Below are 17,682 nucleotides of genomic sequence, written 5' to 3' on the forward strand. Positions count from 1 at the left end.
CCCAACGTCTGTGGCTCTGATTGTTGTCGTACTCGTTAGTATTCAAGTGATAACATTTCAAGTCCAACAATAAAAAAATATATCTATAAATTATAATTCATTGATAATTAAAAAAAAAAAGCAAATTAGGGTCACATAATAATAATAATAGACTATTACACAATTTTCTCCATGAAAATAATTAACAAAATAGTTAAAGAGGTATTGTAGGCTCATGTTCACTTAGTGAAAACTCAGAAAAGATTCTAATACTTAAATTAGTAATTTGTTATTTTTAAGGGTATTAGAAATTTAGTTATTATAGTACTTTTCAATAAAAATGAAAGATCGTACTATATATACTGACAGAATAACAAGCCCGATAACTGAATCAGACTTCATCTGATGATGCAGTTCGATCGGATTTCATCCCAGATGATCAGGCTTGTTTCATGAAGCCCAATCAAGCTTCTTCCAAAGGCGACAACAGTGAGGTGATGAAATGGTCAGCGACGGTCAGCGTAAGGCGTAGCAACAAGGCGACAATAGGATGCAGCGTCGATCGTGTGAGGCACTACAGCAAGGCGACGACAGGATGCAATGACAGTCGCACGAGACGCTGCAATAAGGTGACGAAAGGATGCATGGGCGATTGGTGAGGCGAGGCGGGGCGGGGCGTTGATGAGGCGAGGTGAAGCTTGCTAGAAACGACCATGGTAGAGGAGAATGGAGATTCCCAAGGGCAATAGTGGTGAATCTGCAAATTAGGTGAAAATATTTTTATTATTTGACGTCTTCAATCATCCTTTCGATAGTCCAATTATTTGTACAAGTAGCATTTTTCGAAAATGAATGATTCCCTTCATTAGCTGACATAGGTTTATACATTTTATTTTCATTTATTTATGTTATATTATAGTAAAAGTCCATTAAAATACTAAAAAGGTCTAAAAATTTAAAATAAGTTTTTGGACTAAAAGCTGTAAATTTTATCTTATGCAGGGGGTCCTACGCAATACTCAAACTAGATAACTCCGACATTCAAAAATGTATCGGAAAAGATAAACATATTCTATAAGAGATAAACGTTATTCGAAAAAATCATAATCCTAACAAAATTAAGAAAAGTTAAGATAGATGTTATATGTAAGAATCTTAATCCTAGTAGGGTTAGGAAAAGTTAAGGTAAACGTTATATGTAAGAATTATAATCCTAGCAAAGTTAAAAAGAAAGTTAAGATAAACGTTATCTATAAGAATGCTAATTCTAGACTATTTCGGATTACTTCATGCCCTTCTATAAATAAACATACACTTATTTTAGAAAATATACGTCTCTGATACTGGTATAAATTCTACTCTACAATTTTCAACAACTTTAGTGTCTGATTTAAGTATCGGAGTGCTTGTGCAGGAACCCTCTCATGGCCTCTGACTGTTTTTTTTTTTTGCATATTCAAACGGCCAAACGATAATATTTTTTGTCAAAAAAATTTATTATTGTATATCGACAACAAAAATTTCAAAATGAAATGATCTTATATTGGATTTAATTTTAAAAATAAAATCAAAATCCATTTTCGAAAGCCTACAAAGTATATGTCCAAAAGTAAAATACAAAAACATCAGAGTTAAAAAGTTACACAAAAAGTGATATGGGAAACCCTCACAACAAACTCTCCCAATGAGGACCAAAAGCCTCTAGGAGACTCCACAAGGTCTCACGAAAACCCTGCCATGGGATATTCCCATGACATATGTGCAAGCAATTATTTTTGAAATCTTTTAAAAAAACTATGTAATGCATGAGGATTATCTGAAACAGTTATAATCTTGAAATATCAATAATTGTTATAATTTCCTAGCAATTTCAACTATAAATAAAGGAAAATCCATTCTCCTAGATAAGATACTGAAACTCAGATCAGGAGCTCTACAACTTCTTTTGATTTCGATAAACCTAACTTAACGTTTAGAGTTTTTGTACAAAGAATGCCCTAAGTTCTCTGACAATTTTCTTTCTTGCAAAGTATTTGAAGCTTTAAGACGATTCTTTCCTAGCAAATAAATTATATTGTTGTTGGCGCAGTGTGTAGCGTATGTGTAGAGAAAACACATGAAAAAAATCCTTAAAAAGAAGCTTCAATGGCTGAAGCTTAGCTTTTAAAGAGGTGCAAAACTAAATCTGTTTTGTTGGAAAGAAACCTGAATAGGCTGTTGTAATTGAATTGATAAAAAGTTGATTACAAACCCTAGTTTCTAAGCATATATATAGTGTTCGGCTAATCCATCTAATATTTATAAATAAAAATCAACTAGAGTTCTAATAGAAATAAAACCCTAACAGATATGAAATAGAATTAAAATCCTAAAACATATGAAATATTAAAATCCTAAAAACCTATGAAGTTTTAGCACTATGAAATTCGCCCCCCTCCCATGGACTGTTTCGCTACTATTCGGGCTATTTTAAACTACCCAATTTAGGTCGGGTTGGCCTTAGGCATCTTGGACTGGCCGAGCTTTCAAACAGGAACAATGATCACATCATTCACCTCCACTTGAGAAAAATTTGACCTCGAATTATGATCCCACTATGACAACACAACATCCGACAAATATAAAGAAAGATCAGCAGCATTAAAGGTTTTGAAAATACCCACATAATTAAATAAATCCATAACATAAGCATTGTTATTGATATTCTTTATAATTTTGTAAGGACCATATTTATTAGGCTTGAACTTGTGGTGTTTTCATGCTGGAATCATTTTCTTCTTCAAGGATACCATGACTTCATCTCCAACCTCAAATACCTTGTGCTTCCTATGATTATCAGTTGTCGCTTTGCACTTCTCATTTGCCTTGTACAACTTTTGCTTAACATCCTTTTGAATCACTTGCACTTGCTCGACTAAATCACTAACTGTAACACTAAAACCCGGTACATTTGGCAACTTTAGCAAATTCAATGCATGATTAGAAACTTTCATGTATACGCTGAAAAATTGTGATCTTCCTATTGAGCTATACACAACGTTGTTGTAGGCAAATTCTGCTTGAGCTATGGCTAGGTCCCATTGTCTTGGCTTGTCTCTGCAAATGCTGCAAAACATATTTCCCAAGGTACGATTCACCACATCTGTATGTCTATCAGTTTGGGGATGCGTTGTGCTACTGAAATTTAATGATGAATCGAGCATCCTCCACAAAGTAATCCAGAAGTGACTCAAGAACCTTATATCACGATCCGAAATAATAGTTTTAAGGACTCCATGTAGTATAACAATCTCCCTAAAAAACAGTTTGGTTGTGACTACTACATCTGCCATCTTCTTACATGGAAGAAAATATGTCATATTTGAAAACTTGTCAACCATTACAAAAACATAATCCATACCTTGTTGAGTTTGCTATTAACCTAACATGAAGTCTATTGAAAAATCTTCCCAAATAACATTGGGAACAAGTATAGGCATGTAGAGATCGACGTTAGAAGATTGCCCCTTAGTTGTTTGACATAGATAACATTTGGCCACAATAATAGAAACATTTCTCCTCACTCTAGGCTAATAATACCTGCCCATAACAACCCCAATAGTCTTATCTCTATCAAGATGCCCTCCTAAACCACAACCATGCAAATCCTGAATGATTTTCTCATGAAAGGATGCACAAGGAATACATACCTGATTTCCTTTCATAAGAAATACATCATGCACATAAAAATCTCCCGATGGTTGTTTTAGACATGCATTGTTCCCACACGTGCTTAAAATTATCATCTTTAGCATATAAATTTTTCAAACACTCAAAATCAACAATCTCAACACTAAGAGTTTTGATTAAATCTACACGCCTACTCAAAGCATCCAGCACTCAATTATGCTGGCTTGACTTATGTGGGATGTTAGCACCATAGTCCGAAAGTGTTATACTTGTCATTTGGCGAAGGGTTAAGTCCAGAATACCAGGTTGTACCTTTCATTGCCTATTCTTGACGGCATATGGAAAGATCTCACCATGAATTTTGTACTGGGATTACCATGGACTCAAATGAGAGTAGATTCAATTTTTGTGGTAGTTGGCCGGTTCTCCAAGATGACTCACTTTATAGCTTGCTGGAAAACATTTGATGCATCAAATATTAACAAGTTGTGTTTTCAGGGAGATTGTTCGATTACATGGAGTTTTCAAATCCATTACTTCTAATCGAGACAATTTTTCTAGGACATTTCTGGATTACGTCGTGGAAGATGTTTAGGACGAAGTTAAATTGAAGCATCACTACACATTCACAAACAAATGGTCAAATTGAAGTCACCAACTTCACTCTTAGGAATATGATTCGAAGTGTTTGTGGAGACAAACCAAAACAGTGGGATTATGCGTTGCCTCAAATTGAGTTTGTAATGACTTGTTAGTGGGTCTAGGCGTTTATTGGTATTTTAATGCGGGCATTAAATTTTTGCTTTTAATAATTGAAGGTAGGAAATATTATTTTGTGGGGGAAAATCCAATTGAATTGGGCTATTAAATTTGGCCTAAGCTACGGGATGGTATAATTGGTTTTTTTGTAATGAAGTGAGTTGGGTCAATAGGGTAAAGTTAAATATAAATGCAAATTAAAAGAAGTTTTTGTTTGAAGCTAGTTAAGTTATTACTTTGTACATTTTTTGTTACGATCTCATTTTGGATGTCCTATGCTAGTGGGATTATCCAGGAGAAGGTCGTTATAGAGTTTGCATACAACAATAATGTAGTTCACATAGCTACAAGCAAGGCCTTGTTTGCTATTGTGTACACTAAAGTTCCCAATCATGTTGTCGATTTGGCAAAGTTACCTAACAATCAAGGTAAGAGTAAGGCTGCTGCAAATTTGGCTGAAGAATTAATTGTCGTCCGTGACAAAGTAAAGCAAAAGCTGGAAAAGACTAATGCAAAGTATAAAACAGTTGCAGATGCTCACCGGCAGAACAAACAATTTCAAGAAGAAGATTCGGTGATGGTGTTTTTGAGGAAGGAGATGTTGTCTGTTGGTACCTACAATAAACTCAATCCTAGGAAGTATGATTCTTTCAAAGTGCTTAAATGAATTAACAATGCCTATATTCTTGATACACAATATAAGAACTTGAAGAACTATTAAGACTTGCAATGAACTACGAAAACTAGAACTTCGAAAGGGAAGCTTGGGGCTCATTGTGATGCACGCAGTAATAAGAATTGTAAGACGAAGCGTGAAAAAGCTTAAAATCTAGGGTTAAACCTTGATCAAGTTTAAGATGACATAGAATTGTCTCGATCTCAATTAGAAGACACAAACCCGAAAAACTATTAAGACATGCAAAAACCATGACAACTCAAATTTCAATTAAACCTACAAATTATAGAAATTGAGAACTCGCTATGAATGCATGCAATTATGAAAGATAATAAGAATCCTTCGACAATTACAAAGGATTGCTCTACAAAACAACGTTTATTTGTTGCTAATTTTCAAGTTGTGATGGAGGACAATTTTTGTGATTCTAATTTGCTAGGCTTTGCTAATCATTGACTACTTGTTTGCTAAATGGTCTTGGGTATTAGAATGAATGATAAATGGATTATTTACTTGATTCGGTCAGTAGGTTTTTTCTATTGAGTCGCATTTCACTAGTATGACTGGTACACTTGCTTTAATGTTGTTATGCACACACACCAAGGCTATAAAAATAATAGAACAAACACATAGGTAACTAACCAAGTTAATAAATGAAATATAGATAAGTATAAAGTAAACCAGTTCGTTACCATCACGTTTTGAATATTCATGTAATTTTTTTCACTAAAGTAGTGTTTGTTAACTAAAATATAGATAAAAAAAATGAGATACGAAAAACATTCTTGATAAAGTATTTTTTATTATATTTATTAAATTTATCTAAAAAAAAAGTCACGTGACTTTTTATTTTGGATTTTCTAGATCAATTTATTTTAGACCTTATAGATAAGAAAAAATAATGCATTTGTCCTTCAGTGTATTCCAAAATATTTAACAAACAGTTTGATAAAAAATCTTGAAATATTTTTCAGTCTTATCTTAATTATTTTATTTTTTTGATTTGAAAAATATTCCAATATTATATTAAAATATTCTTATTTTAAAAAAGTAAAAGTGAAGGATTGCCTTAACAAATTTGTGGCATAAACATTGGGGTGGGTTCTCTTTGCTTTTCAATTTTCAATTTTGAGTTTTGAATTCATTTTCAGTTTTTTATTTTGGTAGTCTGTTTTTAGAAAATTAAAAACGCGTTCTCTTTATCATTTTAAAAAATTATTTCTCAAAACAAAAAATTAGAGAACGCGTTCTTTTTAAAATTTTGAAAATAATTTTTTAATAATATTTTATTCAATAAATTTGATTATTCAGTAAATTTAAAATATTTAATGTTAATATATGATTAAAATATATATATTTTTTAAAATGAATGAATTTTGTAATATTTTTTTCATTATAATAATAAAATATGAATAAATAAATAAATAAATGTGTTTTGAGTTTAAAGTTTTTTTTGGATGAAAACACTCAAAATAACTTTTTGTTATTTTAAGTTTTCTTTATAATTTTTTTTATTTTTAAAAATGTATTTTTAAAAACAACAAAAAGAATGCATTTTCATTATTTTAGAAAATTAAAAACTAAAAATAACTTAAAAACAACAAAAAGAACGCAGCCTAAATGACTCAACAAACTCGAGGGAAATGACTCAACACTCAAGGGAATGGATGAGCAAAGTTATAATTTAGGGTAATTTTCTATAAATAGCAGTTGGCATAATTTTCTATAAAAAAAAGTGTTGGGAAAAAAATAATTTTTATATGCAATCTTATCTTTATTTCGTAAGAAAATTATTTTCGTGACTTTCTAATCCCAAAAGAGCATCAGTGGTGTTGTTAAATTTAAACATATCAGTTCTTCCCTATAACCTAGGGAGCAATGGAAATGCATGAAGATTAAAATTCTTCAAGATGAATCTGTTTCTTTGACATCCTTTTCCTTTTTCCTCTACTCCTTTTTGGCCTTTTTGCCCCTTTTTTTCCTTTTGCATACCCCATGACCAAATGGTGTCATGAATTTGAACAAATGATGATTGAAAATAATTAAAAAATATATAACACGGTTTATGGAATAGAAGCAACAATAATTTCTTATTAAGTAAAATTAAAATTGTATTTTTCACTAATAATAATTTTAAAATTTGGGTAATTTTATGTTTTACCATTTTAATAGATTTGACTTTTTGATTAAACTAATTTTTACACATACTGAAGTACTACATCCAAATCCCACTGCGTGAGGCCAAGTGAATTTTAATTTATCAACCAACTTTATCCAAGGTCATATGTTCTATGAAGTCATTATATTTCATGTCATTTTCAAGAATTATATATCATGTCTTTTTTTTTTATCCTTTTCTACTTATTTTGTACAAATATTTTTTTTTTTCTATCCTATCAACTATTTTTTTTTTTGTTAACGCACCATCACGAGTGCCTCCACTGTTCGACCCCACGATATCAGCAGGAGATACAAATCAAAAGACCCAGCAGCCAACTTCGATCTCTAGCACAACTATAAACGTGAATGCGATAAGCATTTTTTAATTTTTCAAGATTATTCATGATTGCTGAACTTTCTCTCCTGATCAAGCCTCAAACACGAAACCTAAGAGGCCAAAAAATATTACCCCAAGAGATTATTCCTTTGCCAACAAAGCTATGCCCTAAGGGCACCTATCAACCCTTATCATACGTACATTTATTGATCTTTGTCTTATATGTTCCAACAATCTCAAACATTTATGTTCAATAAAGTCACTTTCATCGTGTTACAAAACAAATATACCTTATCTTAAACTTTATCTGCTACGTACTCCACACACATAGTTGGAAATGACTCTCCACACACATAATTGCTTATCAAAATTGATCTTGAATAAGTAGTAGTTACTCATTGCTCACCATACACTTGTTAAATTTGTTATCGTATAGTTTAATTTCATTCGTAATATTACTTGTTAAATCAATCACACTAAATATAATTTGAATATCATTACTCAGTTAGATAGTATTTGTTAATGAAGATATAGATTGAAAAAGTTAGATATAAAAATAATTTTGAATAAAAATATTTTTTATTGTATTTATTAAATTTATCTGGAAAAAAATCATGCGATTTCTTATTTTGAACTTTTCAGATAAATTTAAACCTTATAAAAAAAATATTTTAATATAATTTTATCTTATTTATTTTAACAAAAACTACCTTACAAAATATTGAAGCAATCACTAATGCCCTAAAATAATGTTATATCTCATGCCAATGTTGTTGTTTGTCTAGTTGGAGTCTGGGCACGTCAATGTGTCATAAAGGTATGGCTACGGGTTCCTTGAGGTAATAAACTGAATTTATCCTAGAATTTGATGTTAAATATGCCATTGGAACATTTTATTATACGGAGTACTCTTCCAAGTTGTGGAAGCAGCTTTACATTCATGTATACAAAGACCAGATAAGCAGAGAATGATAAATTTAGAAACACTTGTAAATATGGCATAGTGAATACAATTTATTTTCTTGATATACTTTATCCGGTAAATTTTATTTATGGCCTTGGTATAGACCCACCCTGCCCATTATTTGGAGGAAAGGGGCAATTTATGATTCATTCCTGAAAATTATGGTGCCCTTTGCCTTTCTTAAAATATTTTTAAAGAATAGGCTGGCCATTAAATGTGTTGTAGCTTTGGGATAGTATAAAGCTTAATCTTTCTTTCCCCTTAAAGAAAAAATTCAGTTACTTTTCTTCAATGATTATTTTCTCTTCAGCTCGTCTCCAACACAGTCAAATTCCTCTAGCTAAGCCAATTTTTTAGGAAGGAGACTCCTAGCTATGCAGCTTACCATCCTCCAAATTGCTCGCCATTTAAATAACGAGCATCAAATTCCTCACCTCTTTAGGTTAGTCAGTCGTCCACCCTAGTCCTCACCATCCCTTCACACAACGACCACCACTAAAGAAGAAATATTGTCATCATTACCGTCGAAGCACAAACCTTCATTAGAGAAGACGAAGAGGCGTCGTCATCTCCGTTGAAGCACGTTACGGCCGATTTGTCGTTGGCCAGAGATATCTCCATTGCCCACGACTGGAGAAGACAAAGAGTTGCCATCGCCCACCACCGAAGAAGAAAAACATACACGATATGTCTTTGATTTTTGCAACTGCATTTTTCAATTTCAATTGTGGTTGTTGGATAAATCCGGTCGGTCGGTCGGTCATGGCAAAGATTGGATCAAAATAAGGTTTCAAGTCAGTCATGGTGGAGATTGGATGATGACTGAGTTTCAATTGCATTTTTTTTATTTCAATTGTATTTGTATTTTTTCTTATTTATGTTTTTTTTATTTGTATTTTTTTAGCATGTTTGGATGATTGGTGTATTGTTTTAGCATATTTAATTTAAATTGAATTTGAGTATTGATTTAGCATATTTGTAGAAAATAAGGATACAAGACAAAAATAAAAATAAAAATAAATAAAATAAGGATGTGAAACATAAATAGAGACATGTAAAGAGCGTCCTCAAAGATTAGGCTCCCCATGACCTAAGGAGAAACTCTACTGTGACTATTAGAGAAAATATACAAGCAAATAAACTGAAAAAATGAGCAATAATTCAATTCAAATACCCGAAGTAAACCCATTTCACAAATCAGATACCATTATACTTCAAGTATAAGCATACAAAAAATTCATTTGTTAGTTAATTATGGGTAAAAAATTAGACAAAGTGCTAATCAATATCCAATTACATCAAAAAGCACAAAAACGAAGTAAAAAGTCTTAACTTCCGAACAAGTGTTGTTATTAGTTAATCCAAGTGTTAGTCGTCTGATACATAAATGCGTTCAATGAGTTGTCACCATGGTGCGCTCGAGTCATTTAGCATGCCCAACTACCATTGAATAGGCATCTTTTTCAGTAGATAGTTAACTTATCTCTAGTACTTAAAGAATTTAAAAAAGAATAGTATATATTAAAAATAAGTAAGAAAAGAAATAACATCAGTTGAATATTTTTTGGGTTGAATGTAGACAAAGAACTCCTGGGTTAAGCGTGCTTGACCTGAGAAAATTTAAGAATGGGTGATTCCTTAGGAAGTTCGCGTAGGTCCATCAGGGTAAGTTGTTCCGGTCATTTCTATCGCTTGATGTGGAATATTACAAGTGGTATCAGAGCCGACCCTCGAGCCTCTGAGCGCGGTGGTGGGGCAAACTTCAGCGAGGATGCCGAGTCTTTAGGGGATGCGTGTAGGCATCTTAGGCGAATCCCACATCGGTCATACAAAAGGGGAGATCTGGGACCGATTGTAAGGTATCATGACGAGGACGTCATGTGCTCAAGGGGGGAGAATGTAATACCCCAAGACCCTAGAGAATGGTAGTATATATCGAGAATAGGTAAGGAATGAAACAACACTAGCTGGATACCTTTTAGGATGAATGTAGATAGAGAATTCTTAAGTTAAGTATGCTTGAGTTAGGGAAATTCAAGAATAAGTGATCCCCTAAAAAGTTCGTGTAAACCCATCAAGATAAGTTATTCTGATTCTTATCGCTTGATGCGAGATGTTACATTATAGATGCAAGATCTATTGCACGCCCAACTACCCATTGAGTAAGCGTATTTTGAAGTAGCTAGTTACCTTATGGATACAAGATCTATTTTGGAGTTTCAGTGCTTCATAGAGCGTTAACTTGTGACTTGATGCAATTGAAGAAAGAACTTTATCTAGATTCTTTTCAAGGCGTAATAAGATGAACAAAGCACATTGCACTGTTGCATTGCCGATGCCAAAAGGCAAGCCCGTCGTCTCCAGTTCATATTTTTCTTTATAATATGCACGTTATGTGATCTGAATGATCTATTGAGTATGAAATCTTTGAACCACCTTCCAACAGTAATTTCTTGCTTTGCTGCCGGAATAATAGTATGCTGTACGATCCAATTTCACATTTGTAATTGATCTTCTTGGGTAACAAATATTGAGTTTTAATTTTATTGAGCTGAATCACAATATTAATTCTAAAAATTTGACAATTCATTATTCTAAACAGCCAAGAAAAATTAATTACAAGAAGGTCAATTTCCTTTGGACAGGAAGGTTCCCATATCGGTGTCCTCCCTCCCAGTCCTGCTCCTCCTCTCTCCATTAATATAAAACCTATTCTCCAAAATTATTTCTTTTTTTAACTTCTATTTAACCAAATCTATTAACATTTTCCAACTAGTTGTTTTTTTCCGGAATTTATATGAATTAAGTTTTATAAATCTTAATTTTAGATTTAGTAAATTAATTTAATTTTACAGACCGTTTATCACGTTTAATTTTACCCATTTTTAGACTCAATTCAAAATTTTAACTATTTACCCAAAACACTCAAATTTAATTAGATTGCGTTTCTAATTTTGATTATGATTTGAATTGATTATATATCTAAATTTCCAAACAATCTTATTTTAAATATCAAATACGTTATGAATGAGGGCGCCCGTGGCCTAATGGATAAGGCGTCTGACTTCTAATCAGGCGATTGTGGGTTCGAGTCCCACCGGGCGTGCGCCCGTGTGAGTGTGCGTACGTTCCTATTGTCCTTTATAATAACTTTCCTGTTTTGCAAGGTAAAATCCACCATAATTAAGAAGATTTGTTATGTTAATATAATTTCTATTATAAACCATGAGTCGTGCGTGGTATATTTGATCAAAATAAGAAGATACTAAATTGTAATCCATAGCCCATTAATCATGTAAAGAAATAACTTAAATCTTATGTAAGGAAGGATACTCAATGGGACAAAATCAAATGGTACAACATGCTCCTTTCAAAGGAGAAGCAAAATCCCCGCCCCCCGCCCCCAACGTATCATAGGGAAAAGGAGACCCCTAACACAAGATTTCAAAATATACTCGCTAATAGAATCTACAGACTTCTGGAAGTATTAGAAATACAAATTACGGGGTGCTATGTAACCATTGAGCAGCAACACGAGAAATATGGAAAAAGAGTGTCGCATACATGATTAATGGGGTTGAGCACAACATCAATACGCCATGGTTGATGGTGCAGAGTCTGCAGACTAGTAAAGTTTCATCCCCTAGTTTGCAACTGGTTTTGAGGTGACATTCTTTATGGCCTCCGCATATGTCTGATGCTGATAGGTAAGGGTGGATTCAAGCAAGTCCCAAATAGATGTTTTGGGATTCCAACCTGGTATTTGAACAAAGCCAACCCTTCTGTCAGACTATTATGACCCTTGAAATAATGACTATAAGCGAGTGGCAGCAGTGCATACCAAGTTGTTTATTGATTATGGTCATATCAGGAATCCTCTTGTCACTGTCATCGTAACCTTCTCCATAGAATTCCTTAGAGCTTACGTCAATGGTGGGTGATTCCAGAGGAGGTTCTCCGCTCACCTTAGAATAAACCTGTCTCAAGAAAGAATAATACTGAGAAAACTAATGCCGAAAAAAAACCGCCAAGATGAAAAATGAGTCTCATTCACCTTGGTCATCATTTCAGCAAGCTGCCGCACGGTGACCTCATTGTTAGGGTTGCCCACATTGAATATGTGACCATTGGCCCTGGCCGGATTTTCCTGTGAGCAACATCACCAATCAAATACTATTTCTTGGATCAATCAAGACAACCAAAATTGGAAGGAAAATACACGTACAATCATCAACAGGACTGCTTCAATAGCATCCTTGATAAAAACAAAGGTTCTCTGTGATTGGCCACCATCCACAAGCTTGAGGGGCTCACCTCTAAGAAGATTCTGAAGCAGAAAAGAGCAAGATGAGCACAAAGTATAAAAAAAACTACAGAAACACAAAATCTAGTTTCAAATTCTTTTGGGAGGAATTCAAATATATACATTACTAAAGCATGCCAAAACTCTTGGAACCCCCTCACTGGGACCATCAATGCCAGGAATGAAGTCCATCCTGGGACCAATCCAATTGAAAGGTCTCACAATTGTGAATTCAAGTCCATTTTCCGCACCCTCAGCTGTGAGCAACAAAATATAAGAAAATAAGAATAGTACACTATGAAAGGCTTGCAAGCAGCCAGTGCAGCTTAACAGTGAACTTGCCATAAATCAGCCTCTCTATCAATTGCTTTGCACAAGCATAGGACCACCTCTGCTTCTCAATGGGGCCAAAAATGCAGGGGGAAGCATCCTCTTTAAGAACATAATAAGCAGGGTCCTAATCCATCACAGCAACACATATTCAGAACTTCCACCCGGTTGCATGAACTATGTTAGAAAACACTGAAATGATGCCGATTTTGATACAAGTTACAAGTTATCATCATCCTAAAACTACAAATATTGGAACAAGAAACAAAAAATCAATTGGGATAGCTATTTACACATGTAACATCAATGTCAGGAATGCTGCCTTGGTCCAAACATAAATCTTACATTAACCTATAACTAGGCCATGTTTTCATAAAAACAATATATATAACTAGTTAATGATCATCTAAAACAAATTTCATAAAAGAGATAAAAGGTGATGAAATTCCAGCGGGAACCACAAGTAAAAGACCATTAGCATGTTAATGATATTGACATGAAGATCACATCAGCCAAGCAATACGGAGACACAAAAAGGTTAAGCACTGTATGCTGATCAAAATATTTAAATGCAAGCACCGTAAGAGGGCCCTATGATTATAATATTTGAGCAAGTAGTTTCATTTGCATTTCAATTTTACACCAACTCAGTTAGATGAGCAAATTTTGTTTTTGTTCTTTTGCTCAATAAAGGAAAAACCCCCAAGAGTATGGTTAACCTGGTGAGGCAATTCGATTGTTGCCTGAGAGGGAAAGTACCCCCTGCGATTGCCCGTGTGTCCACTTACACAAGAATTTATTCTACTTTTGAGTAAAACCCCTTCTAGGGCCTCTTTGGTACCATCATAAGCGCCCACCCCATTAAACCCATGGATTGGACACGTGACCATCCATTGCTCCCAAGTCAAACCCCCTACACTAAGTCCTCCTTAGTAACATCATATGCCCCCATCCCATTTAACTCATGGACCATATGGCCAGGGCACCACCAAGCCACGAGAGGTAGTGAAAGAGGCACCCCAAAATTCAAACACTTGACCTTGAGAATAATACCACCTGCCATTAACCACTTGGGCTACCATCAAGCCACAAATTTTGTTTTTGAACCATCATATTACATACTTTTCACGGTTCAAAGATTTAATCATCTATCACATAAATTTTAATTTAAGGGGTAATAATCTCGATATTACACACTTTTTACGGTTCAAAGATTTAATCATCTATCACATAAATTTTAATTTAAGGGGTAATAATCTCCAGCACCAAACTTCTCTTTTCATCTGACTGTTTAGAAGTGATACAATCCCCATTAACCTAAAACAAATACAATCAACACTTTTATGCATATAAAAAAATAAAGCACATTCTTGTCTACGTCCTATGCTATTGTACTCTCAAAGTAAAACTCATTAGTTACAGCAATATTTAATTTGTCAACTCTTTAGCTAAGTACCGTATTTTAGATGAAAATCTATGTAAACCAATTTAATAATCACTCCTGAAGTTTTCATATGAGAATAATTCGGTGAGTGGGAAACGGGAAGAGAAAATGAAGCCTCACCTGCCGCAGAGGGTGATCTTTAGGAAGAAAGCTTCCAATTGTTTTCCCATAGACTTCACATGTAGAGAAATGAATGAGACGCTTGTTATTTTCTGAACAGTACTTAACCTAAACAGCAAACAGCCAAAACCCGCGTCAACTTCAACCAATCACAGCAAGAAATCCTTAACTTCGTAACATTGAGTAATTGACAGAAAAGACGTCAATAACCACCGCAATTGACATCAAAAACTTGAACTCCATTCAAATTCAACACCAGCAATCAGAATCTAAAAAGCATACCACTGGAAGCGCATCGATGAAATTGCTGTAAATCGTATCAAGAGGACGTGTGTTGTAATCCGCTGGAGTACAGATCGCCGCAAGATTTATGGTCTACATGACAAAAAGGATCAACAACGAGCATGAATTGTGTGCATGCAGCGCGTATGAGCTAATTGGCACCAAACCGCTTGCTAACAGAAATAGCAATGCGTGAAACGTAAATAGCGTGATTGAAAGGCAAAAAAGTTCAAGAAATCATGTGCGCTTCGAGTTTCAATGCACATAGATCCACATAGACCTAAAATCACAAGAAGTATCGAAAAAGAAAAAAAGAAGGAACATCAAGAAAGTGTATACATTTGGGGAAAGTTGAAAAAAACGAAAAAAGAACCGAGCTTAATTTAAGGGATGCCGATCGAGAAGCACAGAATTTAAACGTGCATTCAAGTTCCACAGACATCCAAAACCATTTGAACGGGGAATCCAGAATTAGAACGCGTGCAGAGTTGGAGACAGTGAAGGGGAGAGAGAATAATACGAGATCTGCCATCTTGATGAGCCCTTCGAGCCTGGAGTCATTCTTGATGTTGAGGCGGTGGAAATGGATACGACCGGCCCAGGGGAGGGATGGCGCTTCAAGAAGGTGCTGGATCTTGTCGCTGTAGACGTCGACGGCGAGCACCGTGTGAGGCGTCTCCGCCATCAGCTTCTCGCAGAGGTGCGAGCCAATGAATCCCCCCGCCCCAATCATGCATATCGTGATCGGCTTGATAGGGTTTCCGTCCAGATCTACTCTGTTAGCCACCGACGCCATGCCTCTCTCTCTCTCTACAAATGCGCGCTTTCTCTTTCAAAATCTATCGCCTCTCTCTCCGTCGTCTCTAGAATATCAAACTGGCGTCGTCTCGTCTGGGGATATTTAAAGCACGGAAAGGGAGGGAGGAGAGGAGAGGCGAGGAGAGTCCCAACGTCTGTGGCTCTGCTACATCCGCTGTCGATTATTTTTTGTTTGCACTTGTCACTATTCAAGTCATCCATAATAACTCATTGATAAATTTTTTTAATTTGAAAAAAAAAAACAAATTATGATCACATAATGGACTATTACACAATTCTCCACAAAAATCTTCAGCAAGATAGTTAAAGAGGTAATGAAGGCCTTATAAGAGGAGATATGTTATAAATTTTGACTAACTAATATATTATAGTAACAATGGAACATTTTAGTAATATAGTGTAACAATTGACTTAAAATTATAATTGTTTACGTATTATTTTAAATTTATTTATATAATAATAATATATTAAAGACTTCGTCTTAAGTCTCAAGTATTGATTGACAATTTGACATGCGTAATATAATTTACAAACCCTCACATGTTTGCGCACTTGAATGAAATAAACATCAAGATCGCTCTCAAACCAACATTTGGTTAGAAAGAATTTGGATGGGAAATGATAGTTTATTAAAATATTATTTTATTGTTAGGAGAAAAAATGATACTTTAGTTTACGCATAATGTTTATTTTTTTATCACAAAATGGATGCAGAGTAATTTCATCAACAAAATATATATTTTAGCTCTTGTAATTATACATTTATTTATTTAAATATTTAAATTTTTTATTATTTTAAAAATATCTCACTATCTTACAATTTCGAGTTAATTGTATTGTTAAACATTTTTGTTACTTTAATTACACCATTGAATTATACAAAATTGACTTAATTGCACATCTTGATAAATTTATTGAGAATAATAAATTCAGATGTATAATTAAAATAATAACAAATTTAAGTATGTAATTAACTCATAATTACATAATTCAATAGTGTTTTTGAAATAATAAAATATTTAAGTATTTAAATAAAAAAACTTGCAAGTCAAAGACTAAAATATGTATTTGATTTATTTTATTTCAGAGCATGTTACTTGTACATCAATGACTACACCTTGAATTACACATACGTGCGTAAATGATTAAAATAAGATATATTTTTATTATTTTAATTATATTTTATAGTTCAAATAATACAAATAATAATTTTCTTTTATTTTAGGCATGTAAACATTCAATATTTTCTTGAAATTACGTAATGCCAACCACGTATAGTTCTATTTATAGTCACGTGCCATTGTCAACTTAAATAATCGTCGACTTTAGATTCATTCATCTTTTCTCTCTCCTTTTTTTTCAACCATTTCCTGTCCTTAGCTGCAATTTGATTCCAAAGAAGTGAAATTTGATATTTATATTTTAAAAACTAACATATAATTAAAAATATTAATATAACCAGAATAATATATTTAAAATCATTCAAAAATTAATATTATACTGTAAAAATATATAGTTTACACATTTAAACCTGCATTAAATATAGTATTATAATTAATTAAATAGCATGTAGTATTTTTTGCTAGGTGTAGTGAAAATTAATTAATAAGATTACGTGAATGTTAATAAGAACAAAACATGAAAATATTGTCCAACAAGCCGTCACCACAATAAAATATTATTTTTAATATTGGTCAGGAAACGCAACGGCCACGAGGCACGAGCAACGGCCAAAAAGGATTTAAGAATATCTCATATCTGAGGTGGAAGCGGGCTTGCCAGAATAAGGCCGTATACCCCCAAACGATCGCAACCACAAAATATGAACGTTACCGTATTA

The 17,682-nt window shown here is 33.6% G+C and overlaps 1 protein-coding gene and 1 non-coding gene across 2 annotated transcripts; one reads left to right on the top strand and one right to left on the bottom strand.

Annotated features, from left to right (window-relative positions):
- The first annotated feature begins 11,577 nt into the window (after nt 1-11,577).
- Nucleotides 11,578-11,650, top strand: TRNAR-UCU (transfer RNA arginine (anticodon UCU)). The gene has a single exon. It is a non-coding gene; the product is annotated as a tRNA-Arg (tRNA).
- A 190-nt stretch (nt 11,651-11,840) lies between these two features.
- Nucleotides 11,841-15,819, bottom strand: LOC127797394 (UDP-D-apiose/UDP-D-xylose synthase 2-like). The gene is made up of 9 exons (XM_052330255.1): nt 15,544-15,819; nt 15,024-15,116; nt 14,742-14,849; nt 13,190-13,304; nt 12,971-13,104; nt 12,770-12,871; nt 12,599-12,691; nt 12,386-12,521; nt 11,841-12,300 (listed from the first exon to the last, which is right to left on the bottom strand). Exons 1-9 carry the CDS (start codon nt 15,817-15,819, stop codon nt 12,188-12,190), a joined length of 1,170 nt encoding a protein of 389 aa, XP_052186215.1. The 3' UTR covers nt 11,841-12,187.
- Nucleotides 15,820-17,682: the final 1,863 nt, after the last annotated feature.

This window comes from Diospyros lotus, chromosome 3 (assembly GCF_014633365.1).
Source record: "Diospyros lotus cultivar Yz01 chromosome 3, ASM1463336v1, whole genome shotgun sequence".
NCBI classification, from domain to species: domain Eukaryota; kingdom Viridiplantae; phylum Streptophyta; class Magnoliopsida; order Ericales; family Ebenaceae; genus Diospyros; species Diospyros lotus.

Bases quoted from the DNA above. Each gene is read 5' to 3' on its own strand.
- LOC127797394 (XM_052330255.1), bottom strand. From the start codon at position 15,819: ATGGCGTCGGTGGCTAACAGAGTAGATCTGGACGGAAACCCTATCAAG. The intron at 13,305-14,741 runs GTGAGGCTTCAT...GTGATGGATTAG, and splicing joins AAGATCACCCTCTGCGGCAG to GACCCTGCTTATTATGTTCT. The intron at 12,692-12,769 runs GTACGTGTATTT...TGTTGCTCACAG, and splicing joins AAGCAGTCCTGTTGATGATT to GAAAATCCGGCCAGGGCCAA.